Raw genomic sequence first — 12,846 nt, forward strand, 5'->3', positions numbered from 1 at the left:
GCTTATGGAGGATGTAGAAAGAATATCACTATAACTGTTATTTATTTTTGAAGAAAAATAGATCAAAATTCTATAAATGTTAGTCCTGAAAGATTTTTTTTTAATGAGATCCCTAGTGCATTGCTATGTATCAGAGAAAAACAAATCAGAAGAATATTGTGACCTACATATCTTAAAATTTTAGTATAATATTGCAAGTGATTTTAACCTCTCAGTTAAACTAGTCTGATGTATTTAAAAAAAATTCAAAATGCATCTATTTTGGAAGGAATCCCAAAGCCATTAACATTTTTAATGCTAATGTAATCTTGAATGTGCAACATAAGTATAGCTAACATTAATTCTGCTCTACAAAACAGTAAAATTTCAGTTTTACTATACATAAGCCCTCTAGTTTTTGACCTGAAGTAATTAAGTTTGTTCAGAGTGAAGCTCATATTGTATTTCTAGCACAGAAATTAAAGGAATAATTGAAAAAGGAACATTAGCTCTGAAGTCAAGCTGTAAGCCTTGCTGTGATCATTTTGTTCTCTTGGTACTTGTAGGGTTAAAAGGAGATGGTGGATGTGCTGTTTGAAGTGTGTAAAACTTGTAGGAGAAACTGCCTTGGGCATTGCCAACCAAACTGACTAATTGAATTCTTCTTTTGTGCTGTAGAAAATAACAGTATGAATACAGAAGAAACATCAAAGGGATACTTGACCATGAAATGCTAATATAAATTCTTCTCTGTGTTCCTTGGCACTCACAATCTTCTGATTTTAACTTTCTTATTCTGTAACAATATTCTTTAAACTGTATTCACTTTAGAAATTAATTTCTCCACAAAAATGCCAATCCTCCAAAATAAACGTGACCCTTAGAGTTGAGGGTGTGACAGTTACCTGTTCTCCAGGCCTGTACCCAGGGCTGAGTGGCTCAGACAGGCTAAAGCTGCTCTGCAGCAGCCTCAGATGGGCTGAGGGACAGGGTCCTCAAAGCAGCACCCAAGGAAGAAGGTTCGAGAGCTGGACACGGCCTCAGTGGATGGGACAGAGCCAAGGATTTGAGCTGCGGGACAAGAGGAGCAGAGATCTGCCAGTTAGCGCATATTTCTCTCACAGAGAGTACCACAGCCTAAGCTGATCATATAGCTAATCTACTTCTAGAGTAAATGGAGTGAGGATGTTGGAATTATTTCATGGAAATTTTAAAGCAATTAACTGTTACTGCTAACATATTAAGATCCAGGAAAGAAGAAATCTTGAGAACTATAGGGAATCTTGTTACTTGAAGGGATCTTTTAGATATATCAGTAAGTTAAATTTTACTTAAAAACTTCTTCAAGGAAAAAAGACAAATAAACAAGACAGGTTTTTTACTTGTCATATCCTCATCCTTAAAAATATGTCCTGAAATCCTTATCTTGCTTTGTAGAAAGCTTTTTCCAATGTGACATAGCATTTTCCCAACATACTTTTTTCTGTTATTAACCATTAATTCCCTTAAATGTAAATAATCAGTGCATTATAAACAAGATTCCTATGATAAACAAGGCCCCTGGCGAGGCGAGGATCCCACCCTGCCTGGCCCTCAGTCTGTTTTGTGGTGGACTCTTCGTTCCCTCCCTCACAGGGCTCTGGGACTCCCGCCAGTCACAGGGTCAGGGGGTCAGTCTCCTTGAATGCAGGGAGATGCCGGGATACATCAGGAATATTTCCTCCTCAGATTTGGTTACAGAAAAGCACCCCTTTGACGTCAGGTAGGTGTCACAGGCCGGTGCTCTCCGTGTAGGAGTGTGGTGGGCTGCCTCCCTCGGGCGAGTGGTGGAAGGTTCTGGAACTCTGGGGCTGGGGGCAGAGGGAGCCTGGCCGTGGGGGCTGCGGCCCTCGCTGCGGCTGGCCTCAGAGGTGACAAAGTTTTTTGGGGAGTCTATCCTAATCTCACTCTGTGTGGCAAACTTGAGTTTCCTGTATTTTCCTTTTAATTGTATGTTTTGGTAAAATATAGCTTGAGAGCCCGTGTGGTGATTGGGAGTGCTGACTGGCAGGAGAAGGGTGGGGTAGAGCTGCCTCAGTGCACTTGGGCCCTCTCCTGTAGGAAAGGGTTAAATATTGTCTTGCCATGACTGTGTCTTGCTTTATAGAGGATTGTACTGAGGAAATCTTCAAAACATTAAAAGGCAGTAGGTCTCTTCTAGAAATTTGTATGCTTTGTTTCATGAAGGAAAAGTAATATTCTAGCCACTGTAATACCACTAAATCAAAATGCAAGTTAAGGGAGTAATGACTCCTAAGTTATGTAGTGATAAGATTTATTATTCTTAAAATGATAACTAAAATAGGAAAATGACTGCTCTAGAAGTTACAAGTCTTAAGCAAATAAAGAGGTTGATCAGGAATATTGTTTTTCAGGCCTACTTTAAATTCCTTAACAGCAATGTTGTGTAATGGAAAGCTGGGATGGAGTTGTTCTTTTGGAGGCCTTAAGGCAGTAAAACCCCCTGGATATCCCTGGACCAGTGCTCAACATGAGCAAGCCCATGTCCTTTCTCATCCTTTTTTGGTGTGACTTGTGCCTTCCAAAGTCCAAACCTGGAGCAGTTATGTGAATTCTCCCAAGATACGGGACCACTGCTGCTTCCTGTCCCTTGTGGATGGTGTAGACAGTCAGGGCCTTGAACCAAAGATGGAGTGAACCAAACTGACATTGTGGACACACCACGTTTAACGTCAGCATTGTACCTGTTGTCAAAATATTCTGTTTGCTCTTCCTTCCCATGCTTTGTAGTAACACAATCTACCTAATGGTAGGTCTGACACAACTGTTTGCACCCCGCACAACTTGCAGAACAGCTAGCAAACATTCTGCCTGATTTAAGGCTAGGCAATGTATCTCTTGCTCTGCGCATCATTGAATTTCTGACATGCCAGATTAATTATATTCAATTACTTTTTTCTCACTACCATGAATCTGTCCCCTCTGCCTTACATTTATATTGTTGCTAGTATTGAGCACGAGAGTTTCATGACTGTAAAGGGGAGAATAGATCCCTGAGGTTAACCAGCCACAAGAGAAGTCAAGTTTCATAAGATTGTAAAGTAACCTTTTGGACATGACAAAACCCAAGAGACTATTTGTCTTTACAGGTACTTGTGTAAGAGAGAGTTATCAGCATAAAGCATTCTTTTCTTTCTTAATAGGAAACTTAAAATAATGTGCATTAATTGTTTTTGTTTTACTTTACTACAGGATTGTACAGTGTATGAAACAGAAAATAAAATTCTTCATGTGGTAAGTAATCTAAGTATTCTGCTTTGGTATTCTCTAATCCTACCCCATCCACTTGCATGATTTTTAAAAAAATTAAAGCTGCCATAGGAAAATAAAGTTCCTTACTATTTGACACAACTTCTTATGAATTATATTAGTCGCTAAAAGTTAAAGTTTTCCATAAATAAGTCAAATAGTTAAAAAGTTAAAATTTATTTTCAAGACCAGCAAGAGAGAAATATCAGCTTACGTGTTTTGTGACCCTCTGGAACTGACTTAGTGCAAGTTAGTTGTGCCTCCTACCAGCCAGTTTAATGACAGTACTCTAGATTTAACACTCCAGAATGTCTTTTTTTTTTTTTTTTTTTTTGCATCAATGTAATGAAATGCAAAGACTCTACCCAAAAAATATTAATATTTTTTTCACCTAAGATATTGTTTCCAGTTTCTCTGAAGATTGGAGGCTTATGGAAGATGGTGTCATTTGCTTAAGAACCGTTCCTACCAAGCCTTTTTACTCTTTCCTAAATTGGAAGTCTCTCAAGTTTAAGGCTTAAGAATCAGCTTTCTTCTGCTATTCCCTAACTTATGCCTGTTTATTTTAGCAGGCAAGGTCAGATACTCCCTCTCACTCTCCCCTTTCACACAGTTCCCTGGAGTAGTGTTCTCTGTTATACCTACAGTTAATTACAAATACATAATAAAAGTTTAGATTGTATTAGAAGCTTCACAGTTTAGAAGCTTCACAGTACTCTTACTACTGTAATACTCTTACTAGGATTGTTGGTGTGGAATTCCAGCAATGGATCCATCAGACCTCGTGCATTACTAACTTCACTGGTTGTCAGACTGAGCACTTTGTGCCTTCAGTACTCAAAAAATCTAATGATGAAAGGGAATGGAAGAATCTTATAGAAAGTTATCAATTAGATATTGGCCTTTAAGTTCACATACTTTATATTCTCCTGGTACTGGCACAGAAAACTTGTACTGACACTGAGATAAAGTTAAAACCTATGGTTAAAGGGAAATCTCAAAGGATTTACAAGTTCAGATAAGCTTTTTACAAGCTCTGACCAAGTGCCTGACTTTTTTTCTTTTTTTTTTTTTTTTATTTTTTTTTTTTTTTAAAAGCCTTTTACACATACTCTGCTTCCAGGGGGGATTAAAAATTTGGCGTAAAACATTGATGTGCTGTTAAACTCTGAAAGCATGCAGTGACTTTTAGAAAAAAGCTTACTATTGCAAACCTGATTCTGAAAAGAACTTCTAAAAGCACCTGAAATCTTCTGGGATTTGGAGTGTGTGTGTGTATATACACACACACACACATATATACACATCTTATAACCCACAATTCTAACTGCATATGACTTCTAGAAATACATCTTTAGCAGGAATGTTACTTTTTACTTTTCTACCGGTTTTGGATGGAAGCCTGAAAAGGCAGAATAGAAGAGAGAAAAGTTTCATTTTTTAAGTATTCGATAGACTCAGCAGGGAAAGTGTGATGAACTTCAGAGAGCCTGGATCCCCAAGGCAGTAGAACTCACCTTAGCCTGAGCAAAATCACCTGAAACTGCCTGATCCAGAGCATCCCAGCTCTGAGAATCAACCTGTTTATCATTGTACCTCTGGGTGAAGTGAGAAGAATCACGATCTTTCTCACAGCATCTTAAAAATAATAATTACTTCAAGGATACTGAATTCAAGAATAAGCTTTGTAAATTGTTCGTTTCTTTTATGGTCATTTTATTTCTAAAAATAAAAAATAAAATTAAATTAAAATAAGAAAAATAATTGTGATGCTCTAAAGTAAAATTTTACATTTGTAAGAGGTAGGAATCTGTAACTCTTAAACACCACATGGCATTTTGTTTTATTTCTGAAAGATACTAAGAAAGATACACTTAGAAGTAAAGACAGATCTATAAAATTATGACCTATGATTGATTTTCTTCTTTGGTTACTGTAAAATTAAATTAAAATAAGAAAAATAATTGTGATGCTCTAAAGTAAAATTTTACATTTGTAAGAGGTAGGAATCTGTAACTCTTAAACACCACATGGCATTTTGTTTTATTTCTGAAAGATACTAAGAAAGATACACTTAGAAGTAAAGACAGATCTATAAAATTATGACCTATGATTGATTTTCTTCTTTGGTTACTGGAGAGATTCACTGCAGTATGGATTTGTTTGGAAGAGCTCCACACTAGGGCGGCGTGTGCTCAGATGATGTGATTGCAGGTGCATGGTTGCCATTCCCTCACTAGTCATATGATTAGACTGTGTCTACTCTGCAACTCAGGTATTATGGGAAAAGATAAATAATGGAGTGATCTTCAGGATCACTTAAACTGCATGTCTGAGAGTCAGGTTTCTTTTTTTTGGGTGTCTGTTTAGCAAAATGTGGTTATCAGGACTGTGTGATTTCTTTAGACTAATATAGTATACCTATGATAATTAAAAATTACAACCTCCTAGTTGTTCTTTCTCTCAGCAGTAAATACAGATTAATAACTTATATTCATTGTACAGACCCAGCAGTGGCTGCCGTACTAAAAATACTTTTTGTGACGTATAAGTTTGTATGATTTGTTCAAGACTTAGTGGTTTCCTAGAGATTCTGTTCTTGTCATGGCACATTGAGAGAAATATAATAAATGTTTTTTGGGTGTTGGACAGCATGTAAAACTAGAGTTCTTCTGCAACAGGTACTGAATTTCTTGAAGAACCCTTTTTTGTTTGTTTGTTTTGAGATTTTCTTAAGTGAGGTAGCATTGCACCATCTGGAGAGTATGCACTTTGCTTCTCTGTGGTTTTGGAACTAGTACACAAGACTTCGGTCCTTTCTATTTTTTTTATGCCAAAAAGACTTCAGCATATGTTAAAGTATCTTCTCATATTGATAGTGCTATATCAAACATTACTTTCTGACCCTGTGCTATTATTCATAAATTCTGCTCAGTTGCTCCCATTTATACTTTTCAGCCTTTGCATTATTTACAACTGGTGTCAGGCCTCTCTCGTATCTGCTGAACTACTTTTAGAGCAAACTGATATTTTTAATTATTCCAATATAATTTTCTCGAATATTTTCCTGGTGCTAAAATCCTACATAGATTTTAATTAACTTTCTGAATCATGGGGAGATCTTAAAGATTCATAAGAGTAAGTTTGATTGAAAACTTCTTTGCTGTTTCTTTCATTCCAAAGTTTATTTACTGAAAAAGTATTGCATGTGACAACTGTAAAGTTAAAACGTTCCATCAGAAAGTGGAAAGTGTTGTCTCTGGGATTTAGTCTGCATCTAATCTGTACATATGGTCTTAAACGTTAAGGCATAAGAGAGGGCCTCAGTTTGAAATCATAGCAATATTTTGATATGACAATAATTCAAAAGCTGGATGAAAGCGTATACTCACAGACAGGGTCAACCATCAGTTTGTATGTAGAATAGCAGTACAATACATTTTTTGAGCAAGCCAGTTTCCGTATCTCTGGTGGGAGAAGACGGGACCTAAAGTTTTGTTTACAGGTTCTGGCCCAAAGCTGAAACTGCTAGAAATATTTCTGGGTTTTGGTGACCTTTAGATGCAGTCACGCATACCTGAATGGAATGCTTTGTATCTTTCAGCTGACATAAAATACAAATGCCACATCTGGTACTCCAGAGCTGTACTTGGATATCCAGATAACCAACTATACAGTGAATGGAAATATAATCTATATATTCAGCCAGTTAATTTATTCATTGTGGCAACTTTATTTGTTTAACTTGTATGTATAGTGTCAAATGAGATATTAGAAATCCTCATGCTTTTGCAAATGCCTGAAATAAAACTTCCCTTAAGGGATTTCACTACTATTTGCTATAATTAGGGAAAATGAGAGTATAGTCCCCAAAGGAAAATAGATGCATACAGCACAACTTCAACCGGAAGACCATTCTGAAATTCACCTAAATGACTGCTTTCAGATGAGGTTCAAATATTTTTAGGCATAGTCTTTTTGAAGGAATGCTTTAAGTAACACATGCAAACTTTGGAATAAATCTTTACACAGGAAGATTCTCTGAGACTACAGATCAGCTCCTTTCTGATCCATAGACTTACTGTTTGCCTTTGATGGATAGGTTTAATCTGTCAGTATCACTGTTACCATCTATGCAATGGGGTTCCTACTTTGAAGGTGTTCATGTGGATTGGCATTAAGATTTTGAGATCTTTAGCTGGAAGGCAGGATAAGACAAAATTATTGCGTAGTTGTAGTGATCTAGAATATCAGTTAAAGTACGTGTTCAAAGATGCATGAAAATTTTACTTCAGGAAATGGATTAACTAAGGCACTTTTCTGCCAGTGTAATTTTTAACAAAGGAAAAGTTTTCTAAGTTGTATAACGCAGAATTCACCTAACTATCACTGTTGGTAGGGTTGCTCTCATTATTTGGTAGCCAAAATAGGTTATTAAGTTGGTGTATAAGGCATTTATTTTTTACATATTTCACTCGACTTCCATTGTATTTATAATGACACATTAAAATGACAGATAAGATGAAGTTCATCAGGTTTTTGGTTTGTTTTTTTTTAAAGTGCATGTAGTTGGAGTGGAGAAGATAGTTGAGATTACAGATGTTCTCAGTGCACAGTGAAATCTGATCAGAACTGTACGTGCATGTACATTTTCTTGACATTTATGGATATCTTCTGTTCCTTTAACCTCTTGTTCTTGACTTTCATATATCTGTAGTTTTTACAATGCTAAGAAATAAAATTATCTGTTTATTCTTAGGTAGTTCTCAGAATAAGACCTTCTTTGCTAGTAGTTTCAGTTTAATATGAGGAATTGTACTGACTTGTTTTTCTTCGTAGTGTAAAACCTTGTCTGGGATTTGTGACCACATCATTTCGCTCTCATCTGATTCTCTGGTGTCACAGTCAGCACACCTTGAGGTAGTTCATCTCACCAGCATTATGCCCAGTGAGGGTTTGGTAAGTAGCAAAGCAGTTTAAAGTTTAACTGTTAGAGTACAGAATACAAGCCTCAGTTCTTTAAGGTGATTTCTTTCTTTAATTTGTCAAGAAATCAAAATGTATTTTCATGTAGTGTCCTACTATTTCCTTTTTGGTAAGCTGAATCAGATTTCTGGAAGTGGTTTAATTAACTTTTATATAAATAAAGGGATTTTTTTTTTTTTTTTTTTAATTAAAACCTGTTTTGCCTAGGGCTTCACGTGCAACTGGTAACTATATGAGCAGCTAAAGAAAAGTTATAGTCCTTTGATAGCCATATTGCAGTTTTTGGAATGTAGCAAAGTAATCCCCAAATATATACATATACAAATAAAATTAACTAAATTTTATTAATTAATATGCTTTGAAAATGATTACTGGGAGGTATGTTTCTTGGGCTTGCATAAAAATAGTTATACACCTCCCTAATGATTCAGTTCAAATAAAACTTTCAGAACTATCATCCCAGAAACAAAATAAATCCCTTATATTCGTAAACTGTTGTTCACTGAGCAGACTAGTTAGGTGTCTTCTGAACATCCCAGCTGCTCTGCATTAGTAATGGATCACACTATTAAAATTTTCTGCAGAGATGATAGTTTAATAATTATTTGGCTACCACTTTTAAGTATTAATGTACTGTTACATTTCTTGGACAAGGGATTTTTGTGAAGTTTTAGGGGTCAGTGGGTAAAGATTTCTGTCTCCCCTCTGTAGTCCCCTACTTTACAACCATTCTGATATTGGTAGGCTATAGGAGGATTGTGCTTGGGAACCTAAGATCCTAATAAAAGCTAGAGTGTAAGGTAGCACTGCAGGCACTGGCATGTTCTTGCACGTTCTCCTCACAAGACAGGCTACTTTTCCCAGTACGATCTCTTATACTGTCTTCAGCTGCCTTCTCAGGATTTTTTTTCTTTTTTTTTTTCCCCTACAAGAGGAGGAATCCAAGAATGTTGTTCCTGGGTTGGAGGAAGCAATTGGAGGAGGAAAAAAGGGGGAAGTGCATAGAGAAATTGGTAGCCATGAGGCTTATCTGCAGAAAATTCCAGAATTGACAAATTAACATACATTTGAGTGTCACTATACATGTTGTGGCATGTTTCTTGTTTGTAATTCAACATGATTTACAGATTTATTTTAAATTTCTGTTAGTTGAGATGTTTTGTATTATTTCAATATCTTACTCTTTGTTCTGACATTGAATAGCAATGAACATCATATGCAAATCCTGTCAAAATTACAAGAGCACAATTATTTTGAGGTATGCATATTAATTTGAGAATGATGTATTTTAATAACATAGGGGGTTTGTATGACTACATAAGTTTACTTTATTCTTAGACTGATTTAGTCAACAAAGAACACTACAACAGCATAAATCACATTTAATTTTAATTCTGTGGCATAACGGATGCTTAGCCCAGTATGTAATCTTGAAGATAGATACAATTTTCTTGCTGTGCTGCTGCATCTCAGTGGCCAGATGAGTTCCCTTTGTGGCCCAGTTTCCCCTCTGGGTCTGATTTCTGAGTTAGTGCAGGGATATCCAGGAAATACCAGGTCAGTATCATTTACAGCTTGTGTAGTATATATGCTGTAAATCTGTCGGTGCTTTCGACTTGCATTAAGACTACTACATCCTGCATGCTAGCAGTCTGGATCTCTGTATAGCTTTCCTTTCTATCCAGAAATGTAATGTATTTCTGCTGGTCTACTTAGAGGAAAGTTCACTGTCAGTGCTGAAGAGAACATGAAGGCAGATAGGATGTATTTTCCTCAGAGATGATGGAGCATATCAAGCAGGGCTTGGCATTGCTAGTGTTTCCCATTCAGTGATAGTGCTAGATGTAGGACAGGGATGTAGGCTGGTGGAGGACAGAAAGAATGCAGCCTGCTTCAAAAATGGCAAGTCTTATAGTGAGCTGAATATTTAATGGTGTGCAGTATTAGGCAGGTGTGTTCCAGGAGTTCTTGGGTATGAATGGTATACTTTCTAAACAGCTTATCATAAAGTGTTGGAGTATGCTTTAAACCTTTAAGGCATGAGTGACCAAGATGAGAGTTGTTGGCTGTATTGTTGTGGCCTGTCATGTGGTCCACACTTTCCTTGGACCACCCTCTTTTCTAATAGAACATCAGGCAGACAGGGCCTGTGCTGTAATAATGCTGTAGACTGGACTCTATCACTGGGTGGAAGAACCATGGTGTAGTTCTCCATCCGCAGTGTACCCATAAGTTTATAGCCAACAAAACTGCAGGAAGTGGGCACTGCTGACAAGGGACATGAGACAAATACTGCAATCAAAATTGCCCATCAATTTTTTCTTTTTTTTTTTTTTTTTTAAATGAAGTGAAATCACAGTGAATGACTGAGTTTTCTGTGCCTAATTGTGAAGGCCCTGTAACATGTTAGGTTGGAAAGTTCCATATAATTAATTTTGCTGACACTGTGTTCTGTTTAGAAAAAAATATGAAAAAGGACTATAAATGGGAATAAAAGAAAAATCATGTGAAAAGGAAAAGAAAACATTAATCAGAATCAAATATAGAACAGAGTAATGAATGACAAATGGCTTTCTCATGATTGTATAGCAGTTTTTTTCCACAGGATCTCTGCTCCATTCAAGAGAAAAATGAGTGCTATTCACTGAATGGAAAGTATTCAGAGTTCCATTTTTATCCTTATCATTCAGTGTAGAGGTTGAGGTCTTATTTACCACACTTCAGCTTAGCTCTGCATTCCCTTGAGTTACTAATTACATCGTGAGATTTTTTTTTTTTATATGGACTTACTGAGTGCTTCATAGATGCTAATTAATTCATCCTCGCAACACACTTGTGAAAATGATATTGTAATTTTAGTTTTATAGAGAGGAATCTAATGCACAGAGCAATTTGTGTCAAAATCACCAAAAATCTATTTTTCAGGAGAAGCTTACCGTATAATCTTTCAGAATACTTGTTACTTTTATAGCATAAGTTTAAAATACAGTCTCTCTTGGTTTTAAGTGTAGCTAAGGTTTTCAGAGCTACTGAGAACTCTAGCTTCATACAGGGTTGGCATCTAGAAAATGAACACAATTATTTGCCATTGGTGAATAATGTGTTGTAAATTACTTATTCAGATTTATATAAGAATTCAGTTATCTGGAATGATATTCAGTTGACTTAATTATGAGTCTTTCTCTGTTTTCAAAACTCCATTTGCAGAACTGCTTTTATTATATGCCTTCTAATTTCTTCAACAAATGAGTCAGAGATCCTATTGACATTGCAGAAGCTTACACATAAACTGAATTAATTTGCAGGTCCAAGTCCATACAGTTACTACATGGAGTCAGAACTCCTGCGGGGCCATGTCTGTGTGTTTAATTGTTTAAATAAATTCTGGATCATAAAGCATTTTCACAAAGGGACTGTAAGTCATTTGAATGTGTACCTTCAGTTCTAGCATTTTCTAACTTTCTGTCCCTGCTTTTACGAGCTTAATAGTCGTCTCTTTCCTTTTTTTTTCCTCTCTAAAGTATCTTCTTTTACAGTCTGCTTTGTTAAAAAATGGTCTTATCTCATGCATTTCCCAGAACACACTCTCTGCTGATAGTTTCATGGCAGTTTGCTGGACAAAAGAATTTGCATTGGAAAGCACACATTTTAGGTTCCATTCCAAGTCCTGATGACTCTGTTTGCATCCTGATCTCTGCAGGCATTTGCTGGCCTCCAGAAACATACTGGGTTTTTTCCTCTCTCTTTCCATTCCTTCCCAAGCTGTACCAGTTGCATATACCAGTCAAATTGCTTCTTCCTTTTCCCTATTTAGCCACTGAATTTTCAGTGGCAAATGCTAAAACACCCTCCATATATTTCCCATTTCATTTTAAAGTAACTTTAAAGATTGTAAAACACTTTTTCTCCTGAATTGTAGTACTAGGTATGGTAATACCATTTACATCTGAAGTGTACTGCATGATCAGTCTGAGTAAGATATCTGGAAGGCAAAATTTTGTTTCAAACTACCAATTTGACAAACTTGAAATAAACTCCTGTACTAAAAAAGTATTAGACTGTGAGAACCACTGTCAGTTCTGACCATACTGACAGGAAGAGAACATGCATACATAAGGTTTTATGATATAGAATAAAATAACTTTAACTTTGTGATTTAAGAAAATTCCCTTCCTTGGCTTTTAGTTTTTCAATTCTTTGAGTTATTTATATTGCCAGTTGTAGCATGACAAAGGAAATTGAATCATTTTTATACTTACAAATGCTTTTTACAAACTACTTTTCTTTCTGCTTAGAGAAAGATAGGTTTCCATTCCATTGCATTGCATGGTAAACGTCCTTTTGAAGTTACAATAACTTGTAGTAAATGAAACTACGGTATTATTTTAGCCTGGAGAAAAGGAGGCTGAGGGGAGACCTCATCGCTCTCTACAACTACCTGAAAGGAGGTTGTAGCGAGGTGGGTGTCGGTCTCTTCTCCCAAGTAACTAGTGATAGGACGAGAGGAAATGGCCTCAAGTTGCGCCAGGGGAGGTTTAGATTGGACGTGAGGAAAAATGTCTTTACTGAAAG

The 12,846-nt window shown here is 36.4% G+C and overlaps 1 protein-coding gene across 1 annotated transcript in view; it reads left to right on the forward strand.

The window, feature by feature from the left end:
• The window catches only part of LOC103906244 (connector enhancer of kinase suppressor of ras 2), a 217,434-nt gene that overhangs the window by 109,988 nt on the left and 94,600 nt on the right, over positions 1-12,846 (forward strand). Inside the window, exons 5-6 of the mRNA XM_019474318.1 lie at positions 3,232-3,273; positions 8,128-8,247. Of these exons, the coding sequence (XP_019329863.1) occupies positions 3,232-3,273; positions 8,128-8,247 (162 nt within the window). The remainder of the gene's footprint in view (positions 1-3,231; positions 3,274-8,127; positions 8,248-12,846) is intronic.

Source organism: Aptenodytes forsteri, unplaced genomic scaffold (assembly GCF_000699145.1).
Source record: "Aptenodytes forsteri isolate BGI_AS27 unplaced genomic scaffold, ASM69914v1 Scaffold72, whole genome shotgun sequence".
NCBI classification, from domain to species: domain Eukaryota; kingdom Metazoa; phylum Chordata; class Aves; order Sphenisciformes; family Spheniscidae; genus Aptenodytes; species Aptenodytes forsteri.